General features: G+C 39.7%; 1 protein-coding gene across 1 annotated transcript in view; it reads right to left on the bottom strand.

Moving 5' to 3' along the window:
• The window catches only part of SPTLC2 (serine palmitoyltransferase long chain base subunit 2), an 86,337-nt gene that overhangs the window by 53,093 nt on the left and 8,306 nt on the right, over nucleotides 1-24,938 (bottom strand). Inside the window, exons 2-8 of the mRNA XM_054198857.1 lie at nucleotides 20,408-20,602; nucleotides 12,067-12,221; nucleotides 10,875-11,023; nucleotides 10,417-10,541; nucleotides 5,628-5,721; nucleotides 2,897-3,002; nucleotides 1,838-2,057 (exon numbers count right to left, since the gene is read on the bottom strand). Coding sequence (XP_054054832.1) covers nucleotides 1,838-2,057; nucleotides 2,897-3,002; nucleotides 5,628-5,721; nucleotides 10,417-10,541; nucleotides 10,875-11,023; nucleotides 12,067-12,221; nucleotides 20,408-20,602 — 1,044 coding nt within the window. The remainder of the gene's footprint in view (nucleotides 1-1,837; nucleotides 2,058-2,896; nucleotides 3,003-5,627; nucleotides 5,722-10,416; nucleotides 10,542-10,874; nucleotides 11,024-12,066; nucleotides 12,222-20,407; nucleotides 20,603-24,938) is intronic.

Below are 24,938 nucleotides of genomic sequence, written 5' to 3'. Positions count from 1 at the left end.
TAGCAAAACACAAGAGGCATCAGACATGGCATTCCCAGCATTTGGAAAAATGCTTTATTGTATTGTCTTAATTTCAGAGTAAAACTGGCCACCACAAGAAACCTCTTTCAGAACATCATGGAAGAGAACAGGTAGCTCAAGGATTGATTTTACAGTACAAGTAATAAGCAGTTGAAGAGCGAACAGTGGGGACATGACAACCCATAATTATGTCACAGGGCAAGAACATGTGTTGATCAGAGACAAATGCCTATGACAGACTTGTTTAGCTAACACCATCAGCACTGGATTGCAACAACGCATTTGCATTACACAAGCTGTGCACAGGCCATGTTTCAAGAGTGTTTATTATAACAGTAGGAGTATAAAACAAATGAAATAGTGGGGAGCAGGAACCATAGGTGCTTACGTATCATGCTCAATATAATTGTTTCCCCACAAAAGTCACCAAACAGGGAAATAGTTCATAAAATATTTTCTCCCATTTATCAGCACAATATAAATAAAGCAGCAGGTGTAATTTAAGAGTGCAAGAACCTCAGCCTACCCCTCCTGCATTTCCCAGATAAATACACCTGCTATATTTGTTAGAAGGCAAAAGCAGGTCATATACGAACAAAGGACAGACACACCATAGATCTAGGCTGTTTGTTGTTAACTGTAACAAAACCACTCCAAAACACCCAGACCACTCCAGCAAAATAGTATAACGATCAGCACGAATGCCAGGACAGATTCTGTCTTCTGCTACCATAAAATTAATAATGATGGCCCTGTAAATAGCACAAGCCAGGAACATATCATAGAAATACGTGGAAATGCTCAATGTTATGTTGGTGTCTGCCTGGAGTCAGAGTTAAATGAAAGGAAGTTGTAAAGGGACTTTGAAATAAACTAGGTAAGAAGATTTAAGGCCTTTTACCTCTGAAGCAATCCCTCAAACAGTATGTAAAACACAGTTGCGAAGGACTCTTAGCTGCTTTACCTGATGCCAAGGGAGTTAATCCCACTGACTCACTACTTTTGGAAAAAGATTAATATGGTGCTTTTCTTCTGGGGAAGATGTCTGAGTAATTTTAGGTCAAGCGTAGTAAACTCCTAAAGAGGAACATCCACAAACCCACCTCTGCATGGATAAGCTCGAGTAATCGTCACTACTAGTATCTAAAGAATTACTGTCCTGGTAGGAAAATGGTAGAATTTTACTCTCAAATTAAGCTTAGAAGCCTGATCTGTCAGATATGTTTGAGGATATGAGAAAGGGGACACATGCAATTGCCTACACCATCCCTCCCAAAAGGAGGGGTCTGGCAAGGGCAACACATTCTAGCAGTACTTTCCAATAGAAGACGGTCAGTAGCCAACCCCCACCCCCCAACCCCCACCCAAAAAAAAAAAGAAAAAAAGCGTCTTTTTAGAAAGCAAACTGTTTGAGTCCCAAGGGAATCAACTCTACCAGACCAACGTAAGAAGGGGATTTTCCTCCAACCAGGGTGAAAAACTTCAGCTTTTGGCATTTTTCCTACAAGTCTCATTAAAAGTAACATTAAGAAATCCCTGCTTCCTGGCTCCTAGCACTTCCTAAAACGATATTACACCACTACCATACATTCTGCAAGCTGAGATCACTGCTGACCATGTGAAAACTATAAAATGATGAGGTATTTCACAAGACTAGGTTCTTTTGCATTGCACAGACTTCCACTGTAGTAGACAGTACGTAAAATTATGAAACAAATGGACAATCAAGGTATTCGAGCAATAGATCAGCTTTGAAATGCTTAATGAAGGATACCACCACCAGCCTGAAACAGCCATGAGATTCCCAGCTTTTTACCTTCTTGCCCCCAATGTATCCTCCAGCAGCTCCAAAGCTCTTGGTGAATGTTCCCATCATAACATCCACATCTTCAGGATTGAGGCCAAAATACTCCACTACACCCCGGCCAGTGGGACCCAGGGCACCTATACTATGAGCCTCATCAAGGTATAGATAGGATTTGTACTTCTTCTTAAGGGCAATCACTTCAGGCAAACGGACTATGGATCCCTCCATACTGTTGAGAAACAGAAATTCAGTGTAAGTTGATTTAATGGTCGGGGCCTCCTTATAGAGCCTAAAGTCACTAAGTTTCTTTTCTTCACTCTCTCAGTAATTATGAGAACATAAAAATTGCTAGACACATTGTGTTTCTGCAGAGAAATAACTCCCCCTTGCAACTGGGGCCCAGATCTCTACTTTCTACCTGTTTAACATCTCTGGGATGCTGACATACAGGCTAAATAGTAGCAGCAAAGGTAAATTAAGGCAACGGAATGTGTTCAGTGACGATTTTATAAATGAATTATCTCATTTTTACTTCCACCCTAGTGTCAGTATTCTGATCTGACACCTACTTACCTGTTGTTTTAAAGTTTAAGAACTGACTAGGCACTCATTAGTAGCACTCCGAAACATCCCATTTTGTGCTGAAAGTCACTAGGATTTAAACGCTTAACACAGCTAAGCCTACTACATGCTCCTATTCACTCTCAGCAAAAACATTCAATTTGTGCGATTCTATCACACTAGCATCATCTAGTGTGCACAGAAAGAATGGAATGGACAAGCAATTTAAGACCTCAGCTCCGATGTAAAAAATCAGTTTAGATTAATTAATTTCTACAGTCTAATCAGGATGTGGGAAGCACTGTGATAACACCGGGTGGAGCTACAGTACTAGCAACAGAAAGTCCAGGATGCGAGACATACACAGCTCAATTTAATTCGCAGATGAGATAAATGAAATAACTATGAAGTCACAATATTCATAGTTTGATTTGGCAAAGGAACCCAAATAACTAAGCAGCTAGATCTCATGTGGAGGGTCTTAGGAATACAAAGAATAGTTTGTACCTGTATATTCCTTCCACCAAGATAAGAATTTTTTTCCAGGGCCTCCGTGTACGAGGTTGCCCATGCACAATAGCATCTTTGAGCAGCTTCTCCAGGCTTTGCATATCTGCACCAGAAATTACTGTTAAATGGTACCAAAACAGCTACTAGCTTGAGCTTTGACATGACTAAAGACAGCAATACTCCAGAAATGCACAAATTGCTCCTGTGTGGAAGACAGACCATACATAAGTCCATAAGCATGGGCTTCATTTAGCTGTGGGCCCACAGATGAGACTAAAGGGAATGAGTGACTGTCTGAGGAAGAATTTCACCATCCTAAGCTAAAAGCACAAGTTAGAGCATTAGGCACACATAGCAAATAAGGAAAGAAAAAAAAAAAAGGAGGAAGGTATCTCATCGTGAGGAAAAGAGAAAGCAAGGCAGGTAGTAAGTGTGTCCTTGTGGATAGAAATAACTAAAAAACAGCAGCAGCAAGCTCAAGAATAATCAACGAAAGGTAAGTAGAAGATAGACCAGAGTGCAGGACAAAAAGGGGAACAAGTGTACTTTTTTATTACTGTGTTTTAAATTGAAGGGACTGGAGATGTGGAACAGGAAGCTACTAAACCAAAAACAGAAAAGGAAGAAAAAAAGAATCACCAGTATAGGAAAAAGGACAGTGCTCAGCATACCAGAAACTAGACAGATGAAGTGTTAGTAGTAATGTATTCTGAAACCTTACTAGCTTTGGCTACGAGCATTTGACATGATCCTAGGAGACCTGACTAATGTGAGCAAATAAATACACATGAAATCAGTCCTGAAAAAAAAAACTGAGGAAGGGATTGGAGATGGGAGTAGTCAAATCATAAAAGCTAAAGTGCTGAGCAAGAGACAGATATAAACACTAGGGCATGAAAAAGAGCACGAGCAATCATGAAAAGAGGATTGGTAGAGACTAGGACAGTTGTAGCTGTGAGAGGAGCTTGTGAACTAGAACCAGACTAGAAATTATGCAGCAAAATAGGTCAGTTAATAGACTGTTAGAAGATAGCTAATGTTTAGAAAAAGACAAAGATGACGTCAGCAGTTGAGTCCCTGCCTCTAACGAATCTTTCAAGGAAGAAAGGAAAGTTTAATGCGGTTAGGGAGAACAATGGAATATAAACTCCTGCTCTGATCTCTCAAGAAAGAGGGAAAGACTGGGAACTAGGTCTGACCTTAATAAAAAGGACAAACTGCAGAATTAGGTAAAAAAAAAATGAAAACATTGAACAAGGATTTTAAGAGGGATTTTCCTTCCCCCCCCCCATTATTTCTAAAAAGAATATGAACAAAGCCATTAATGAAGTCTAGGAAAATGAAGTTAACTGAGGCAGCGTAGGGTATAACAAGAGCTGGACTGAGAACACGTACATAACTGAGTTGATCATCATCCTGACAGGCCAAGATCATTGCTTACATTTTGCCTTCTGATTCTAATCTGCCACTCCATTCTCTTTCACAGATCCCCACCAACTATAAGGTTTCTAGAATATCCCCCAATCTCACCATTGCTAGTTTGTACCCCATACCCACAGATCATCTACTCTTCCTCATCACACCAGAGCTTTTAAGTCCTTCTCCTCATACCCAGAACTATGTTTGTCACCAGCCCTCTCTGAAATTCTGTAACTGGATGCAATGTCCAGAAGTTATGTCTATATAAATGCAAAAGTTGAATGCAAAACTTTTGTGATCTTGCCCAGCAATTAAGATTTATGGAAAAAAAAAACCAACAAAAAAAGATATCACTAATGTTACAGTACGCTCTATACTTCTGTAATGAAAATTATGAGAACAAGAGAGAACACAAAAGAAACAATAAGCACAGCAGAGGATCCACTATTAAGTAGGACAAAAAAAGGAAAATAATTGCAGCCACCCAAGCTTTGCTGCCACCACCGCACACTTCAAAGAGAGCAAAAGAGTCATCGTGATCTCAGACTGATACTATAAAGAGTATTAGGAGTGGCTGAAGAATGAAGATAGTGGCTTCACTGATCAAGGACAACCAGGTACCTCTTTCACTGAGAATAAGAGAAGGAAACCCTTCAGAGTCTTAATCTGAAAATACCTCTAAATATAGGTTCTAAATACCTCCTTTGGAGGAAGCTCAAACTAGCAAAGTGAAACAAATACTTAAAGCAAGTAACTCAGTAAAATTAAACTATGCTTCCCATCCCCAAAATTCCTTTTGTACTACATTGTACCAATGCACAGCTGTCTAGTTTAGCTAGGACATCTGCATTCATAAGCTTTTGTTACTGTAAGATCATGTCAGCATCTGGTCCTAACATTAAACTTTCTTACCCTCCAAATTGTAACCTAGACCACTACAAGACTGCGTTACTATGCGACACGGACTGTTAGAATAGTCTAACTCTGCTGAGCTATCCAAGTAACAAGAAGCCATGTTAAAACACTCATGCCCCTAGACTTGCCAAAGGGCAGCACGTCCTCTTCAGATGCAGAAGATGTAAGCCAGAACAGCTTCAGGATAAAAATGTTATCAGTTGAGACTGAACATATCAAAAAATATCCAATTCAGGATGATTACATTCTCAGTAGCAGCAGTCTTCTGACCTTTCAGGTAACCAGCAATTGATTTCTTTCCATGAAATTGGATTTCCAACTATTAGAAGATATAAGAGATTGTATCTGACCTATAGCATCTGCAGAAAGGCAGAGTCCACCATCTGATACTTACTGTTGTGCTTAAAAATTCGAATAGTTGCTCCTGACAGTCTTGCTCCAAGCACTAGCGATGCATGATTCAGTTCATCACTCAAAATCAGACAGCCCTGAATTAGAAGGGGAAAGAGGAAGATATCGAAAAGGTTACGTTTCGCAGCCAAGCATATAACACCTTTCAGTTCAGAAATCATTTAAGAATAAATAAATAAATATGTATTTCCAACATAAATGCAGCTAGTCCAGGCAATGCTTGCTAACAAACAACTTGCAGCCTCAGTATGGCAAATAAAAATACACAACTGCTGTTAACTGAAAGAACCACGTAGGTTTCACTTTTCCCAGAAGTCCTGCAGCTGAATCTGTCTCAATATCTCGTATTGATGATTAGTCCTCATCCTCCTATGCAGCCAGGTAAAACAGAGCAGAGCAGCTTGTCGCAGTTCACTCAGCAAGTCTACAGTAGTGCTAGGAAACAGGCCACCAAAGCCCGAGATTAAAGACCTTACCACAAAGTTGCACTATTTCTTACATTAGGAGGTAACCACTGATTAAACCCATGTGTGCTCAGTGGTACCAAAGGGACTAATTTTCTTTAATGAAACACTATTAAGTACTTTGTAGATGGAGGTAACATACAAGAGACGGGAAGTGGAAAACAAAACTGCAGAGTGAACTTGAGAAGTCATTAAACATTACATTGAATTTGTTTGCTTTTTGAAAAAAGGGAAGATATACCCTTGGACAAATACCAAAACAGGATAACATCTGTTTTGAGAGCAGCAATGATTACAGGTCAATAGCTGATATGCCGAACATTCAGCCACAGTGTCATCACTGTGGACTACAGGAATGCATATTGGGGGATTAGTTTGCGAGAGCAGTATTTCTAAATAACCTTGGCCGACTCCCAATCACTGTGCAAATCTGCTGCAACTCTAGAAGTGACTTTCAGTTAAAAATCCAGAAAGCATGTAAAGATGCTGAAGATTTGACACTAAACACACACTCATTCTATGTTTCTCTATTAAACATGGTGGAGGGAAGAGTCAAGAACACTTCTTCTCCGCAGTGAGAGTTACTAGAAGGAGTTGTTAAAAGCATTGCCTACAGCTACACAAGGAAGTGTCACACACAAGAGTATTTTCTCCACTATAAAGGAAGTTTTGCACTAGAATCGCAATGTACCACGAAATATTCTACACCCTGGAAAAGCTCAGGCCTGTTTTTCCCCAGAAACTGCACTAAATGTCACATTTTCAAACTGCTGTTAGAAGGATTCACACTGCATATCTCAGAGACTTTGGCATAAACAGCATGGAAATCTCCAACTGACATTTGCTCTTTGGAACTACTACACCAGACAAGGAGTATGTACACTACGTCAGAGGGCATCGCTGTGAAACACTACTGTGTCAAAACCTGAACATAATAATCCAGTACTAGTATCCTTCTTAAATGGTAGGAAGTAGGAAAAGTGATAGATTAAAAGAAGAGGAAGAAAATATTAATAGTCTTGAAGGAGCTTCTCCCTAAAAACAAGTACAATCTTTTGGTAGGGAAAGATGATTTAACAAATCAATGCGCAACCTCTTTTCACGCCCCTGTAACAGAAGGGGACATTCAATTAGACAAAATAAATTAATTTAAAAAGAATCCAGTATTGTCTGCCACTAGAGAGACGGCAAAGGATCAAAGAAGCCACTGGTACAGTACAGCATTCACTGATGATCATATCTAAAACTGAGTGCTGCTACTACAATGATAAGACTTCAGTTGCATTTATCCAGGAGAAGACTAACACTAACTGGAGATCACACTACTGGTATCAAGAAAAACATACGCTAGTGAAGATTAGACTTACCAGCACATCCTACAAGGCAGACATGGAAACTGAAGCGAATGCCACATTTTACCACAAAGTGCTGCATACATAAATAGCGTAATTTAGTCCTGAGCACTTCATTTCACAAACTAACTATACATGGAAATTAATTTGTTTTCTTACAACCAAAAAAAGATCCTTCAAGCAGTGTTACTATAACTCCATTATCTAGCCTCTGTCAGCCCAGAGCTATGATGAAAAGCTCTGCACTAAAAGCGGTACAGAATGCTGTTATTAGCTAGCTACAGTAACTACATTAATGACGCTTAGTCCAAAACTGGCAAGTTTTAGAGTCTAGCTTATCCTCAAATGGTCTAACAACTTCTGACTATGTAATCCTCAAATCTCACATTTTCTGTGGTCTAGACTCAGCATGCTTGGCAGTGACCGTACTAGGCAGCCAACAACTTGGCTGTCAACGGCGGGTCTCTCCTGCTGAAAACTGACGGGTACAGAAAGACCTGTTTTTAGTGATGCTTTAGCAGTGCTGAAATACAACTTTCAGTGTACACCAACTAGTAGAAGTTGCTCTTAACAAGGTATAGTAAATAAAGATCAACTAGGTAACGCTGATGAAGCTTTTGAACTCCTTTTCCTGACCAATGCTGATCAGATTACAGGATAGAGTCAGATCCCAGGATAGTCAAGTCATATTTGTTGCTATTAAAAGAGGATTCAGTAGCAACATAAACCAAGCGCCTAAGGATTCCACAAAACAAAACCAGAACTGGTGGTCCAGTACTACATATACGTGAGTAACTTCATTGCAGTGGTTTGTGTTTTAAGTTAATTACGTTGCAATATAAGTGCCCAGATACGATGTAAATAATGATTAGCTTCAAATCATATCAGTGACTCCTTCTGGCCAAATGCATATGCCATTACTGATTATATTTGCCAAACCTCCAAAAATTTGTGTTCCAAGAAGCTTTGCACCTGAAAATGTAAGAACGTGCAGAGAGACACAAACAGAAGTTAAAAAGAAAAAAAAAAAAGGAAAAAGAGAGCCCAAGAGTTTAATTAAGCATGGGAATCTCCCAACTTTACTAAGGACTCTGTCAAAGCATTGCCAAACACGCTGTGCACACACAGCCAAATGTGTACTGGGTGGTGCCAGAATTCAGGATTTATGTGAGTCCTTATTTGCAGACAATGAAGAAATCAAAAGTGCAGAGAGAAGCAACTTCAGGCAGCCAAAAAAAGCATTTAGTGAACATTCTGAACTGTGAAATGGTTTGTTTGACAAGAACTCTTTTCTTCAGAAGAGAGCATTTTCTATTCGGAGTATTAGCACCTGAGTATAAGGGCACTTCTAGTGTTACAAGGCAGAAGCTTCTTACTACTTTATTTAAAGTGCACAAAAACTAAATATGCTCATTAACATAGTACAGACTGCTGTATCCATTTATGAAGAGAGTTTGTTTAGTAAATGTGCAAGTTATGTGCATGAAAACAGGTATGTGACATGCCTTGGAATTTACTGTTCAGATTCCCTCAATGGTTGTAAAACTATTAAAATTCAAATGTGAAAACTAAGGAGCTGAGTAAGGTGTCTCAAGGGTATTCTCACAAGCTATTGAAAATATACAGTGGGATCCACACAAAGAAGATTGAGTAACTCTGCAGTAATGGGCAATTTGTACTGACTTGGAACAGACAGAAGTCTACTTATATATGTCTGACCATGTGTGTTCCAAATCCAAAAGGTCTCAGAGAAATCGTGAATCATGTTTCTGCTGAAGACAAAAAAAATCAGGGAGATGTGGGATGACAAAGAGCAGAAAAATGCAAGTAAAAGATACACCATCAGTAACATATGTTGTTCAAAATCATAGCACTGCAGAGGTATTTGACTCCAGGAAGAGGGGATTTGAAGTACTGAACTTCTCTCTGGCATCAGACTCAAAACCATCTTTCCTTAGGGAAGACGTCCGATATTTAAAACTTTAACAGATCAAAAGAAAAGAGGCGTTATGTAGATAGTGCTGCTTCTTTGTTACAAATAAAACAACACACAGGAAGACAGTACAGCTAGTCAAGAACAGATTCACCAGGAGGAACAGTTGCTGGGAAGAACAAGGCAGCAATTTTATACACCGTAGATATCACAAGTAGAAGAATTTAAAGTGATCTCAGGAAGTGGGAAAACACAAACGGAATAAAGGGAAAATAATTCACTACACAGGGACAAAGAATTCCATTAGGCTAGTAGAATTAGGCTAACAGTGAATCATTTTCAAAAAAAGAGGAAACAGTTCCAGTACTTACACTATTTTACTCTAAGCAGGAGCTAAGAGAATATCTATTTTGCACCAGCTGATGTAAACAAAGAGTGCTCTTCCTTTTCATTTTCCAATAAGTAAAATAAACATAGTTTGAGAAGCAGGACACTCAAGCTGCATTGCGTACTGCTTTATGGGGCATATAGTAGACATCGTCAGTCTTTACATTTGCCCTTGTTTCTCTCAAATAGTTTTTCTACTAAGATTTCGTTCCTTCAAAGGAAGGATTTTTCAGCTGTCACCCAAAGATAATAAATTCTGCGTGTACCAACATGCAGTTCAGCTTATCTGTGTCTCACTGACACAATCACTTAGTGTCTCAAGAGCATCAAAATACCTTCAGCCAATCGGCTTGTCAATCAGCCATTTCATACACTACTGTGTAGCCTGAGGAAGCAAGCCTTAACATCCTAGGCTCTCTCCTAGAAAGAGGGCGAGACTGCTACCGGTCCCATGGATGCCATTTCCCCAAAAGATTTTTGCCAAGGTTAGAGACACGTACTGTGACCTACAGTTTACATAGAGAATACCTGCAGGAGTTGCCACTGACGAAAACCAAAACCAAACGAGTAGCGTTTAGAAAACCCAACCACCAGAATCTGTGTTAGATGAGCTTTTGCCAGTGACTTAAGCCATACCTTGCCAACTAAAGCAGGAATGTTCATAGAGTTGGTTGCAAACCCCATTCCATATGCCATTGCAGATTCCACACCTAGGAACCTGGCAACTAGCTTTTCCAGCTCCTCATGTTTGTCCAAGTTTCCTGCACATAAAACAAATGAGAAATTTGGAGTGAGGAGAAGCTTTCACTATTGCTATATTCTACAAGAAGAATTTCTACCAAGCAAGCTGCTCTTTATATAAGGCCCCCAAGGGAACACTGAAAGAAAAAAATAATACGAGAAAACATAAGTGAGCCAACTGCTGTGCCATGTAAACTAAACCCAGCAAGTCGATTTGTCTTCATTAAAGTAAAAGCTTCTTTATTGATTAGTCTAAGGTTCAAAAGCTGTAACAGGTAATGTTTGAGACCTGCAATGAGATTACAGCCTTTGAAACATACATTCGGGGAACATCCTATCTTGCTCAAACTTACCCATCTCCTGCCTAGTGCTGCACACCCCAGCTCCATACTGGGACAAAACTTTAGCTGCTGCTTCTTGACAAGTCCCAGCCTTCTGTGCAAATCCAAGGTAGTTGTAGGAACCCATATTAATAATGTCCTTTATCACTCTCCCCGTGTACCTGTGTTTTAAAAACACCACAAGTTAGGACAGCCACAATTAAAAAAAATGTTAACTGCACCAGAAGATGCTCATTTCAGTTTCCTAGAATTTATGCTGAAATGTTAAAAATCAATAGAACCAACCATTGAATTATTTCAGTACTGCCTCTCATCAAACTGAAACGATCACTGAAAAATAGGCTTTCCCTATCTTGTGGTCTCCAACTAGTTCCCACAACAGTTTACATTAAAATGCACATTTGCTGTCATATCTAACACTGCTTGAGGCTTCTCAAACTGTTTGTTTATTCTCTTGCATGTCCCCCCTCCATCCCAGAAACATATAACTTTTCAATTACAAAATAAGATCTCTAGATCAATTAACTCGGCAGCCCCTCAAGCAGGATATCCTCTAGCCACAGAAAGGAAACACATCTGGCACTGCTGTGCTAACAATACATGACAAAGATTAAGGAAGAAGTTCAGTTGAAAAAAGCTTTTAATTATTTTGCCCTTGAAAGCCAAGGAGAGACATGACTAGTTTCACCAAGTACTGTGCTGCAAACCTCTTCACATCAAACTTGGGATACGTCATTTCCAATTTGTAAAAATCCTTGTCCTTGCATTTCTGATTTTGTTTCTACAGACTACTGCAGTTCTGACTCAAAACAATCTTGTTAAATTCAGTTTCAGGCAGTGATGTTTACTTCAAGTGTCAGGACTGATTCTAAATCAACACAAAGTCACAAGTAGCAGTGCAATCCAAAGTATCTACTCCAGGTTCTAGTCATCACACACAAAAGTATTAATTTTATTATAGGTGTATGCCCATGCAATCTTAACATTGTCAAGAGCCTTAGTAAGTAGTCAAAAGATGATACACAAATAATGACCTCACTGGCCAGATGTGTTTCAAAAGAGCAAAATTCATTGCTTCTAGCCACTGGAAAGCTCAAAACAAACACAATTCACTGCTCCTTTAGCCTCACAGCCTGCAACTTGCTCTCATAGACCCTCTACTTAAAGATAGTTTTTGGAAGTCTTTTCTTCAATTGTGACTCACGTAAACGTCCAGTTATAGTCATGGGAAACTCTCTCCATCATGTCCACTTTGGCCCCTGGCACACTGCAGATTGGACGGTTCCAGCTGTCCCGGATGCGCATGTAGAGGTTTCTGTTGTAGAAATTTTCAAAATCCTGGTACAATGGGACAAAATCCTGAAACACATCAAAAGCACTCAAAGTAAAAGGAAAACATGTATTACAGCAAGCTAGGAATAAGAGGAATTAGTTGTTTCTGTCATTCCAGCGCAATTTAGAAATAAAAAAAAAATATCAAGAAAACTCAAGAAAAAGATGTGTTCATCGCAAGCCCTGAAACCAATTCCATGCAAAGTATTTTTAATCCTGGAAATCCGTGCCAGTGCAAAATTATTTGAAGGTGTGACAGCAGCAAAACTGAAGAGATTCATCTGCTAGCACAAAAATCGACCTGCTAGATGCGATTTCCAAACTTTTTCAACCTGCAAATCTACTATGCCCCCAAGATTTCCTCATCAGTAGGTGCTTATTTGTATATAACTTAAGTAGCTTAATCTAAAAGCCATCAACCACAACCAGAAAAAACAATCATGGCATTAGGTCACACTTCAAGTTAGAAAGCCTCAAAGAATTCTAACTGATAGGAGCAGGAGTGCTGAAAGCAACACAATCTGAATTGGGAGCTCCTAATGACAACATGAGGTCTTGTTTGAACTCCAATGGGACTTGAAATACCTTGGCTCTCCTTCTGGCTCTTGCTGGGTAGTTGAGGAGAGCACCTCTCTTGAAACATACAGTGACCTCCTTCGTGAAATGCATGGGCATATAATCTTTGCAAGAGATTTGTATTCAACCTTCAGAGTTAAGCAGAGCAAGGGAACATGCAGTTGCTTTCTGGCACCAAGCAGTATGCATTGCTCTACTGAGTACACAAAGAATGTGAACACTAAGGTACTTTGCCGTATTTTATTCTGTACATAAGAAATGCATTTAGTATAGCAGCACTATCATTATTATAGAGGTTTCTGTTAAAGTTTTCCACAATTTTTTTGTTCTGAATCCAAGCTAGTAAGCTACATTATGGCACCTCTCTTCTGCACAGTTTATCAGCACTTAAGTCCCACAGGATTTCTTTGCATGAGCATTTCCTGAATTCTAGCTTCCCTTCCAACATTTTTCAGGAAAAGTAAGTGACTGTCTTGAATGGATAACACAGAAGAACGTCAAACTAACTGTGACAGCAAGGACAACTGAGCACTCAAGAACATTATTTTTTTTGCCTACTTTTTGCTCCAAAGTCATGAGATTTCCTTATTACTATTCAATTAAAAGGAAGTTTGACATTCAGTAGTGATAAAAATGCATCATTCATTTGCTACTGTCGAGAAAAAAAAAAGCGCCTTTTTAACAACCTACAAAAGGAAAAAGTAGAATTTATGACAAAGGTAAGAGCTAGCATAGCATTTCTTCCTGTTTTTCATAAGAGAAATACAAACATGGTGAGGGGCATTTTATTTTTGGCGACAGGATAAGCAAGACAGAATATCTGTCTGACCAAATATTACAGTGCCTGACATTTGCACCACTGAATCAAAACTGAGAGCTTTTATGCCAGCTTTTTAATGACAACTCAAACAAATGGACACTGACAAGCTTTTACTTATAATGTTCAACTGCAGGAAGAGTACTTTTTTCTTTACCTTCCTATTTTAATGATTTAACAACTTTGTCCTTTCAGTTTGGAGTAAAGGAACCACCTAGGTCCACCCATTTGCATCCTCCTACCGGAAGCTGCACAGGCAAGATGGAGCCCAAAAGTGCCAACTTCTAAGCAGACATAGTTGCAACTAATCCCTCTTCTGATTTGCCTGTGCATAATGACATGACAAAAAGTCACAAAGATATTAATTTTCATCATTTGAACTATGGAAAAACAACCCAAATTTAGCCAGTGATCACTCCTCCAGAGAATTACAAGTATGTCCTTACTCAGCAGAAACAAGATTTCTATGAGCTAAGATGCATGGAAGGGCAATTATTTCTTACATGTTCCTCTATTTAAGTATAGTTCTGCATTATTTCATACGTGCTAGGTCTTTTCTGAAGGCCCTTTGTCAAGAGAGGTTAACAGGGGTAGTGGGTCAGCTAATACAAAGCTGTAATCCTCTAGAAAATCATTAGTTTTCTGAAGTAGCATTCAGCTCTGTCCTTCCCCGACTTCAGTGTCTCATGTTGCTCCTGGCAGAAAATGGGTTTCCAGGCTGAATCGCTAACAAACTGTCTGCTTTTACAATGGAGAAAAGCATCTTGGTATTGACAAATACATTCAAGAGCTTCCTCCATCTATGAAAAGTTACACAGCTACAAAGTGGTGATGTGCATGAGAGTACTTGTAGCAATATACTGAGAAGATCCCGATTCATGAAACAAATTCGAAGTAATTATCTACAAGTATCTGAATCCCTTTGCTACATCATTTGTAGAGGGGTAGGGAAGTGGGAAGATCAAAAAGAAATTCAGGCACATTAGAAGATCAATACTTGAGGGGCTTGCACTTGTTATGTCTAATTATAATCTACTAAGATCCTTTTAAGCATTTTCAACTCCTCTTAACCATCTTTGCATGAGAATTCAGCTCGGCAGTAGTCATTCAAGCACACTGTGACCCAGGAAACAACTGAAACTTTAGCCAAGGTTCTTGGCTAGGAGCAGAGGCTGGAAATGAGTCATTACATCAACTCAAGCAGGTATGCCTGGGCTGATACAGTCCAGTCTCACCTCGGATAACTGATCAGATAAAGCATGTTTTATTTTGAAGCCCAAGCTGACAAAGCAGGAGGAGTAACAAGTTGAGCTAGTGAGATAAAGACAATCACCCACAACACATTGACACCACCAAGAGTTATAACACAAGCATGATATTACAAGTCAACAGTATAACTAAGTTTAAAGTGATTTAACTGTGAAGTAGAGAAGTTCTCTGAACCTAATGAATTATGATAAGGAAAAAAGCTGTCTTAAAAGTTAACAAGAATTCAAGGAACAAATTATGGGTAATGGAATTAAGGTCTAATACAGAACGCTAGTCTTAGATTTTGGGGGTACCAAGCTGTAAGATTATAGCAAAGGCTTCTAAGAGAGGCATCAGCTTAATGCCAGGCTCTTTGTTGTCCATCCCCCCCAGCAATAAACCACCCTCAGCTAGCTCTTATGAGAAGCTTCCTTGAAACGGGACAGGCAGGAAGCGTAACTGACATAAATCAAAAGTGGATTGTCTATTTCCTCAGTAATCCTAACCCCACCAAGAGGTTCTAATTACCCATGCATCTTGAGAACACAAAAAAGAGAAATGGTAGGGATATGGTACCTTTAGAAACTGGTACTGACTTTTGGAGTTTGATAGTCCTCTTTTGGAGCCAGCATACAGGACCAGATGGTTTGTCTTGTTGGTTTAGGGGTTGGTTTTTTGTTTGTTTGGTGTGGCCTCCTACACGCGCACCCACACCGATCTTTCTACAGTGTAACATTTCAAATGGAGAGTGGAAAAGACAGTACACCAAAAAGACCACTTGAATTCCCCATGGAAATTATATTTTTCAATTTTTGAACCAAGAGAAAAAAACCAACATTTGGGGAGGGAAGGGGGACGAAATCTATCAATCCTTACTATTTCAAGTTTTTGACACACGCAGCCACAGTGCTGCGCTGCAACAGTGTCCTACTGCTGAAAGCAATCACTGTCACCTTTAAATGGCCTTCAGACCTTATTGTTATTTTTTCATCAAGTTCTCATCCCATTTCAGATCCAACACTCTTTCTAGCCGTAACAGACCCTAAGAATACCAGCCTGAGATGTAACAGCTTCATTTGGAGGAAAAATATTCTAGGAGTGAACTGATTCTTTGAGCAATCTTCAGCGTAAGCACAGTCACACAGCCGCAAAGGTTATACAAAGGAGAGAGCAAAAGCAGCATATTCCTTCATTTGAATTCATATCAACACGGAGCTAAGAAATCGTAACCAGCCTCATTTCTGTCAATTTAAGCCTAGAACACATCCCCTATTAGTAAGGCGATGCCTGACAAAGAAAGCTAGGTACTAGTGGTCTCCCAGAAGCCTGGAAGACATAGCAATTTCAAGGAAGACTGAAACAAAGGAAGAATAAAATTCTCCCTTGGGGTGCAGCACCTTAGCATAGGTGATTTGGGAATCCAAGATTTCATCATACTGTAAATTAATACTACAACAAGTGAAGGTCATAATGAGAGCTTTGTAACCATTAGCTTGGGGCACGGTGACATGCAAATGCAGCGATTATGCTGCTTTTAGAGCCAAGTTTTCACAGCATTGCACCTAAGCTAACAAATGGTGCCATAAGCACCAGCTGGGCTTATCTGCAATTCACATAACGCATTCCCTGATAATACAAAACTGACTCTGAATGGAAATCAAGTAGACAATTGCAGCAAATTTCAGGCTTCTAAAAGGAAGCAGAAAGACAAGTTCCATCTCACTGCTATGTGAGTCAAGAAAAAGTGGAGCAATAACTGTGGGTAGCCTTTATACCATCAAGCTGATAAGCTAATACAGATGCTAAGACAACATTGAGCAAAAGACTCCAGTGTACTGCCCCTGAGATACTCCTACAGCTGGATTCCTGTGAACAAGTGTTTGAAAACCCCAGACGCTAGAAAAGTGTTCTAACTGGGCAACGTATTGAGCATGAAGAGGTATGTTAGAGAGTTATCGTACCCATTTGCACAGTTGCTCCCATCCACAAAATGTACAAGGTAATCAACAGGCAAATCAGACCAGAAGAAAGGAAGAAGTGATTTTCATCCTGCCTATAAAATCCTACAAGCATTTTGCAGATTTAAATACATTATATAAGCGGACATTACATTAAATTGGGTATGCATAAATTGATTACAGAGTAATCAAGAATTGTTAATCTTGCCACTTGCCTAAAACAGACTGATAACGCTTCAGAGAGGATGTGCTACACAAGACTGGTTTCCAGGAAAAGCCCATTTGGATATATTTTAAACAAAGCCAAAACCCATCAGCCTACTTCCTGGAAATCAGTACTAGCAAAGCCTGTCCCTTTTCACCCTTTTGTGTTCCAACTGTGAGCATTAGGTTTTCCTGGAATCATTAATTTCAATGCAAGGCTCTAATAAATTCCAAGGAATTTCCCCACCCTCAGAGACAGTCCCAATACAGACTTGTGGGAAAGCCTGCTATTTATATTAGTTTGGTCACTTTTGGATTCTAGTTCTGATGCACAGACTAAGATTACAATACTAAGCAACAATTTAAGGAAGGATTTGTCAATAAATTGCCCTCCAAAATACAAAAAAAACCCCCCGAAAGGTGGCTTTTTTGGTGTTTATTTTTAATACTACATTTTGGACCCGAGTTTATGTTATGCTTTTAACTGTGATCACCTTCAGAAACACACCACAGATAATCCACATGCTTCAATTCCACAACTTTCAGGTCAATTTCATTCAGCCCTTTATGAAATACTTCCTCACACTACATAATTTTGTTTTGCTCACAGAGCAGGTCATCACACCATGTTCAGCTACACAGCTACGCCCCCCCCCTCCACTGCCTTTCTTCCAGCTTTTCATCTAAGCAATTATGAACTATTTCAAAAAGCTAAAGCTAACTCTTTTGCTTGATACTTAAGAAAATCAGAATCATCAAGCTGCCTCTTCAGAATTTAAGTAATATAAACGTTACTTTCAACACAGAGGTCACAAGTCTGCCAGAGACTACCCCAGGGTAACCCCAGGATTCCTGTGATTTGCATGTATTAATAAAAAAAAAAGCACGAGTTTCAAGCCTTTTCTGCGCACTAATATCTGCATTCCCTTAACAAAAGATGATGGGGCTGTCAGCCAGCAGCTTGAGAGATTAATATATTTGAAAATCCTGAGAAACTGTTTCAAAACAAACCATTGAGCACCACCGTCCCCCCCTGCACACCAAAATAAAACCTGGCTCCACACTAGATACGCTGTGACATGCTCGCATCAATTCATTTGCAGGCAAACAAAGCTTAAAGCAGCAGAGTGTGAGGGTAAGTACTGTATGTTCTAGACCTCACGTGATCCCTTTTTTGCCTGGTATTGGAAACAGCTATTCGAACCTAAGCACTAGAAACATGATTTGGGGAAGTACGCTAGGCTGAGATTTCTTCAACACCAACGTATTTTTAAACAGGATTTCCTATTTTTCATTCTTACGCAATATTCACTGGCACTTCTTACTAGCTCCATCCACAGACACGTACAAAACAAAACCAGAAAACACACACCTCTTCCCTGCAAGCCACGACCAACACACAGACTCAAAGGGTTTCGAGTCATCTGTCCAGCAGGTATAATTGTTAAGCAAAGGTCTTTCAGGGTAAGACGCAACGTTAAGTTAATTTATAAAAAAAACCTAAAGGTTAAATTTTTTAGAACTAAGATAATCAGCTAGCAAACTCTGTGCTTCAACATCTGCTGTGGCAATCTTTACAGAGAGCCTAGTATCAATAATGTATTCCCGAATTAAGACTCACTGCCCGAGGTCTTCCTTTTGTACATTCTCATGTAAGAGTCATGGCTGCTCTCACAGAAAAGGACTACTGTAAGCAGTTTTGCACCTTACATACTGGTAACAGAACAAGCGTTTCATAAAACCTGCGCAACAGAAATAACAACTACATAGTATAGAGTAACTGCACCAACACTTCAGTTACCTCTTTATAATCCTCAAGTACCATTGAGTACAGACCAACATTTAAACCTTAATTCTAATGACCTGGTAGATTTCTGCAACTGTTCTCTTCTGTATCAACTTCTGAAATACAAGGGTGTCACGTTCTCAGGTGACATAAACCAGAGTAGCTCAAATGACACAAATGAACACATCAAATTTCAAGTTGAGATTTAGCCAGCAATCCTTGCTGGGATATTGTAACTGTTAAAAGGGATCCAAGATTTTTATTTCCAGATTCCAGAAGTCAGTTTTGGAAATAGTGTAAATTTAAACTCCTGTACTTTTAACTAATATGAAATACCTATTCCTCATTAAACTCCTATGAGGATGTTTCTGCTTTGGAATTAAGTGCCTTACTATGAATCAGTTTAATTCTACCTCACAACACTCACACAAAGAAGCTACTGTGAAGTAATTTTAGGTATTGGTTAGTTCACTGCATTTTAGCTAATCTACTGTAAAATGACACACACTTTACCCCAGTGTTCCCTCCAAAAAAAGCCTCCAAAGAAGCATTCCTTTTTTTTATTCCTCTCTCCCACTCTTCATTATTTGTTTGCATTAGCGAGATGTCCTTCCTGCCCCTCCTATTTTCTGCCAGCCAACTGCTTGCGTGGCTGCACAGAGAACCAGAAAACAGCAACTGAAAAACAAATTCCCTTAACATTTTATAAGCCAGATTTGCTGACCGGGGTTCTATTTTCCTCACCTGCTTTGGGGAGCCAGAGTAAGCCAACTTATTCCGCCTTTGGAGCAAAGCTCACTGGTATTCACGCTATGCTAAGAGGGCTCACACTAAGAGTTAGCAGGAAATAGCTTGTGAGCTGCAAGTTTAAACAGTAGCTTTCTTAACAGTAATTAATTTCTGTGCGGAATAAAGTCCTCTAAAAATATTTCAGAGCTACTCAAAATTAGGATTACCTATTCCAGACCAATTGCTGAAGCAGGCAAAACTTTTCACCTGGTAACAGAAGCTTTTGTGAATAGGTTTTATTATGAATTAATTCTTTTTAATTGCTATCAGTGAGTCAGGATTCAGTACCTCAGATTACTCACCAGCTAACCTACTAGTGTTCTGGACTCCAGATGAATTTAAAGTCATCCAGCTTGTGCTCTGGTTCTCATCCACAAGCTTTTATTTGGAACCGCACAGCTAAAGAGAATTAATAGCTTCCAAGTCAAAACACAGCCACCAGAGCAGCATCAGAAAGCCTCCCACTGCTGTCAAACTCACACCAGATCATTTGATAAGTATTTCTTTAGCTGCTGATGCTGGCATATGCAGTCTCTCTCCCACAAACCCTTGTTTCTGCAGCTGGGGCATCTCTTAGCATGTTGATATAACTGTTGATGCAGCTTTGCAGTGAACCAGATGAGGGAACTGCTCCACCAAAACAGAAAAAAAAAAAAAACAGCTAAAAGAAATATTATTTTGTTTAACGACACAGGAGTACTAGCATAATATTTGGGGCATTCAGAAGACAAGGAAAACAGCAGAAAACCTTGAACAGCACCAATCCCCAAAGAAATGCTCAAGCTATAGCCTCAGCCACATCATTTCCCACTGACAATCATTTCCCAGTGGTTACCTTTTGTTCTTCTCTTTCTGTTGCATTTTGACACTTCTCAATCTTCCACTGCCGCATGAAATCTCGCAGATATCCAAAGAGAGTGAGAACACCATAGCCTACGTAGGTCAGCACAGCAACCAGCATCGGTGTTTCTTCAAAATCTTCATTGAAAGGCCTTTTGTATAATCCTCCATTGTGCACAATGTGATTTATCTATAATAAAAATTTAAATAGAGGCAGTTGTGAGATATTAATTCAAGATAGGCATTTCAGAGTAGTCCCTGGTCCTCTGATCAGCTACGAACTCTGCAGCCCCCCTGCCCAGCTCAAAGTACTTCCAGCTAGGTTCAGCCACTACCAACAAATACTGTCAGTCTCCATATATGAGGTTGCTAAGTTGTCAATATAACCAAAGTCACAGTTACCCATTTAGTGCAGTTTATTCTAACATCTCATTAAAGTTCTTTAGCTTGTGAAGCTACATAGAGAGCATTGCTTACACCCAGACCAACCAAAATGAAAAAACTGCCTTCCCCCTTCACCAAGAACGAGGTAGGCACAAATAACAGCACAGTGAGTCTTCCTAGGCTCACTACATGGAAAAATAAAATAGAATAGTTTTATTAAACTGAACAATGTATTCTCAGGATTATAATAACTCAAAAAGTAACTGGAAAATATCAAAACAGACTGAACTTTGGAAGCCTGCGTTACTGTAACAAAACAAGCATAATTTATGTGTCTCCACAGCCGTTAGCCTAAAGATGCTGATGTAAACACTGTACTCATCCATGAGGTGGACATGACACTACAGACAAAAAAGTCATTGTATACACAGCCTCAACATTGCATATATGTCAGCACACAGAACAAAGCAAGGCTTTCTGCATAAAATCCACACTGAAAGTCCCCTTCCTGCTTACATACCATCTCCTGAAGATAAGAGCTTGACTAGTTATATAATACATGTGCACGTCCATTTCAAGTATGATTACTGAAATACTACATAATATCTGTGACCGTTACAGAAAAACTTCATAGCTAGGAGGCAAGGGCTCAAGATAACACTGGGGGGGGGGGGGGGGAACATCATGGTTTTAACTAGACTACTTGTTCAAAGACATACGTTAAAGATCAGATCTCAAAACATAGAATCCCAGCCATTAGATGCAAATTGCTATCTATATTCCTAAAAATTACAGAATAGGTACCCTATAATGGAATAGCTATGTGTGAAAGAATACTCTCCAAGACACAAATCCCCTTTCTGTAGCATCAGAGGTGACAAGTCTCACTTCTTGCAGAATAGATTTATTTTTGCCAGTACTCCTACATTTAGGAAGATTACAACCTCTTAGGCAACCTAATAGATTAAGATTGGCATACAGTTCTGTAACTCTCTAGTATCCAAATATATTATGAAGGATGTTGCCACACGTGCACGAAGGCAGCTAGAAGACAAGAAGGAAACCAAGATAATACATTTGAATAAATGCCTTTTTTAATAACACCACCACACTGAAAAGAGGGCTAGGACAAGGATTTATCTATGATGTTGCTCGAATTTCTCCAGACTGTATTCAAATTGCAATTTGTAGCCAGATATAATGAGAAATTTATTTTTAGAATATTCTAAGCAAAGAAATATCAACACCTAGAAAAAAAAGTTGATCCTAAATACATGAAAAAAGGACAACGGCAAATAATTAATGAGGGGTGGGGGCCAGCAGACAGAATAAAACCAGTTATTCACCTATGGCACTCATACTATCATATGGGAAAGGAAGCCAGAGCTGTGCTGATCTCTGTAACAACTGATGGATCAGTAGAAGCACACATACTTGCTGGGCTCCCCAGACACTGCATTATTTGGACAGTGACACCTGCTCATCTCAGATGCTGGAACAAGTCTGTATTTCAAGCCTGGTATTAATATCTTGAATGTAATTTTTCAGAAGCATGGGTCTGCTCTTAGGACACAGTTATGCTATAGCTATGCAGTTACTGGGTATAAACTACACCACCACCTTCCTCCTGATACTCATTTCTACCTCTCCTCTTTTGCTCACACAGACATCCAGATAGCCGCAGAGCAAAACAAAGTTTCAACCAGAACAATTACGCGATTTGGTCACCATAGTTGTAGGGACTTCAGAATTGGTGCAAGTGCGGAAACAAAACATCAAAGACACAGAAGGGACTTCAGCAGCAGCGCTTACCCCAGATGCAGGTAACTAGCTTGCAGCACTTTGAGGCTTTAATACTGAAGTAGTTTTAAAAACATACTGCATACAGTGGCAGCTTAAGTCAGAAAATTACCGTGCTTTAGAACAGGTGCAAGAACCATTGCTTACCACACTGCAGCTCAGATGACGGCAATTTAAATCTTTAGCAAAGGCGACAGGTTCATATACTGTTTTCTTCAGGAACAGTGTCAGCCAAAGGAACTGCCCCTGCCCCACTCACCCCCACTCCGAACCATCTGCATCGCCCTCTGGCCTGCACAACTAAGGCCAATCTGACTTTCAGCATAGCATCCTTCCAACACCAATCTGATCCAGGCTGGAAATATAATGGCTTGCAGAAGGTTATTTATTAGACCACAATAATCTTTACGGCATTGCTCCACAAACTCATTTGATAGATCTCAGCAAACAAGAGCCAGCAGCTGTTGGGGAGAGAGGAGGGGCACCAGCACCAGGACAAGCAACAGACTCGCTGAGCCAACGCTGCAGAGGAAAAGCCATGAAAGCTTTCTCTTCTCTATTACTCTCAAGATTGCTTAACTGTATCACTATGGCTCCAATTCATGAATCCATAGAATTTTATTGCATCCAGATCTGAGAAAGATCATGCACTAGAGCTCCAATTACTACAATTTCACAGTCTGATGAATTAAAGTTGAATTTTGTGTCCTCATGCTGACAGACCAGGCTGCGAAGACCAGCTATTCAGGAGCAGGGACATGACATACCTGTCACTGTCTAATAGTAGCTGATTTCTGGGTAAGCAGACAGAAAACTGGTAGTGACTATTTTGCAAATTATCAAGCATCTAACAGAGATCACATCAAAGCTTTTAATGTCTTTCCCAGGTAACTGGAAGTTCACCTGGAAGAGATGAAAGGCTACATCCTAGAAGTATAGATCTGAGGTTACTTAATACCAAAAAATAGCTACTGAAAAAAACCCCAACCAACAAACCCAAATCTATAGACAATTTTAATCAGAATAAAGGCATACCGATTTTTTCCAGGTCTTGAGAGGTGTCTCTGCTTGTAACAAATGCTAAAACTAAACAAGTTATTCCACCTGGTCAAAAGCAACATTTCACTGAGAAAGGCCCTTTTGGGAATACCTGTATTGATCCAACACATACTCAAATCAATTTCATCTCCCAGTGTTCTTCTACCAATGTGCTTATACATCCTTATACTCTCATTTCAGCTACCACATAACCTGAAAAACTTCTATGCCATCCTATCTGAATTAAACATTAAAGAAATATTTTGAATGCAATTCCACAGACTTTTCATGAAGCATACTATGACTATAAATACACTCTAGAATTGCCTATAGAAGAGACATTCATAGCCACATTTTAGATACAAGCCTACTCATTTTTTTCAAGAATGCCTTATGAATCTGCATGTTTGCCTTCCAATGAAGGCTCACATGCTGCAAACTATAAGCCCACTGCCGAAGAGCAGCAAGTTCAGTTCCAGAGACCAACAAAGAAGGTGGGTGCGCTTAGTGATTAATTTCCTTTTCTGGGGGAGGGAAAAAAGCATGCAAGATTAAGACTGCTATCATAAGACTTGTTGAAGCCATAAAAAAAGTGAGCCACGACCTTTGAACTAGAATATACTGCATATCTAAGTGGAGACTACAAAGAAAAGTCAGAGTTCACCAAAATGTGTGGTTCAAAAAAGCCAATGTATGCTCACCTACATCTCTCTTTTCTGTACTACCCGGACTGCATGTACACAGAAGAGCACCATCACATTAAGAAACTCAACTGCAGGAGAAAAATCAGAGAGCACCACCCAAATGGTTACAGAAGGCAACCAAGAGATGGCATTCTCAATTAGCCACAGGTAGTGCCCGTGTCGGGCCAGGCTGCTGGGGAAACAAATCACATAAACCAGTATCGTAACAGTTACTGAGTAGCATCACACAGCTACAGCCAGAAAGATTGGTTCTGCACTGGTCTATGCAGAATGCATCAGGGCATCTGACTATAATCATCTCCCCAACCTGGTAACAAACAGTTCCAATTTACAAGATGTTACATTACAAAACTGACTTCAGATTTAATTCATCCAGCAAATTAGAATCATTATGAGCAGCGTGATGGCGTGCCTAGTACAGGCAGAGGATGGGATTGTGGATGTACACACGTGCAGCATAAGCACACACAACCTGATGCTTTTACCCATCCATTCCACAGTTATGCTTTAAAGACCATGTTGGCCTCCAGCAAACACCAGATCTTGCAATGCCTTAAGGTCAAGTACCGTCAAGTACCAACGAGACACCAGCTCCACAGA

This window comes from Rissa tridactyla, chromosome 4 (assembly GCF_028500815.1).
Source record: "Rissa tridactyla isolate bRisTri1 chromosome 4, bRisTri1.patW.cur.20221130, whole genome shotgun sequence".
NCBI lineage: Eukaryota > Metazoa > Chordata > Aves > Charadriiformes > Laridae > Rissa > Rissa tridactyla.
The sequence above is the reverse complement of the archived record's forward strand: the minus strand, read 5'-3'. Positions and strand labels throughout refer to the sequence as shown.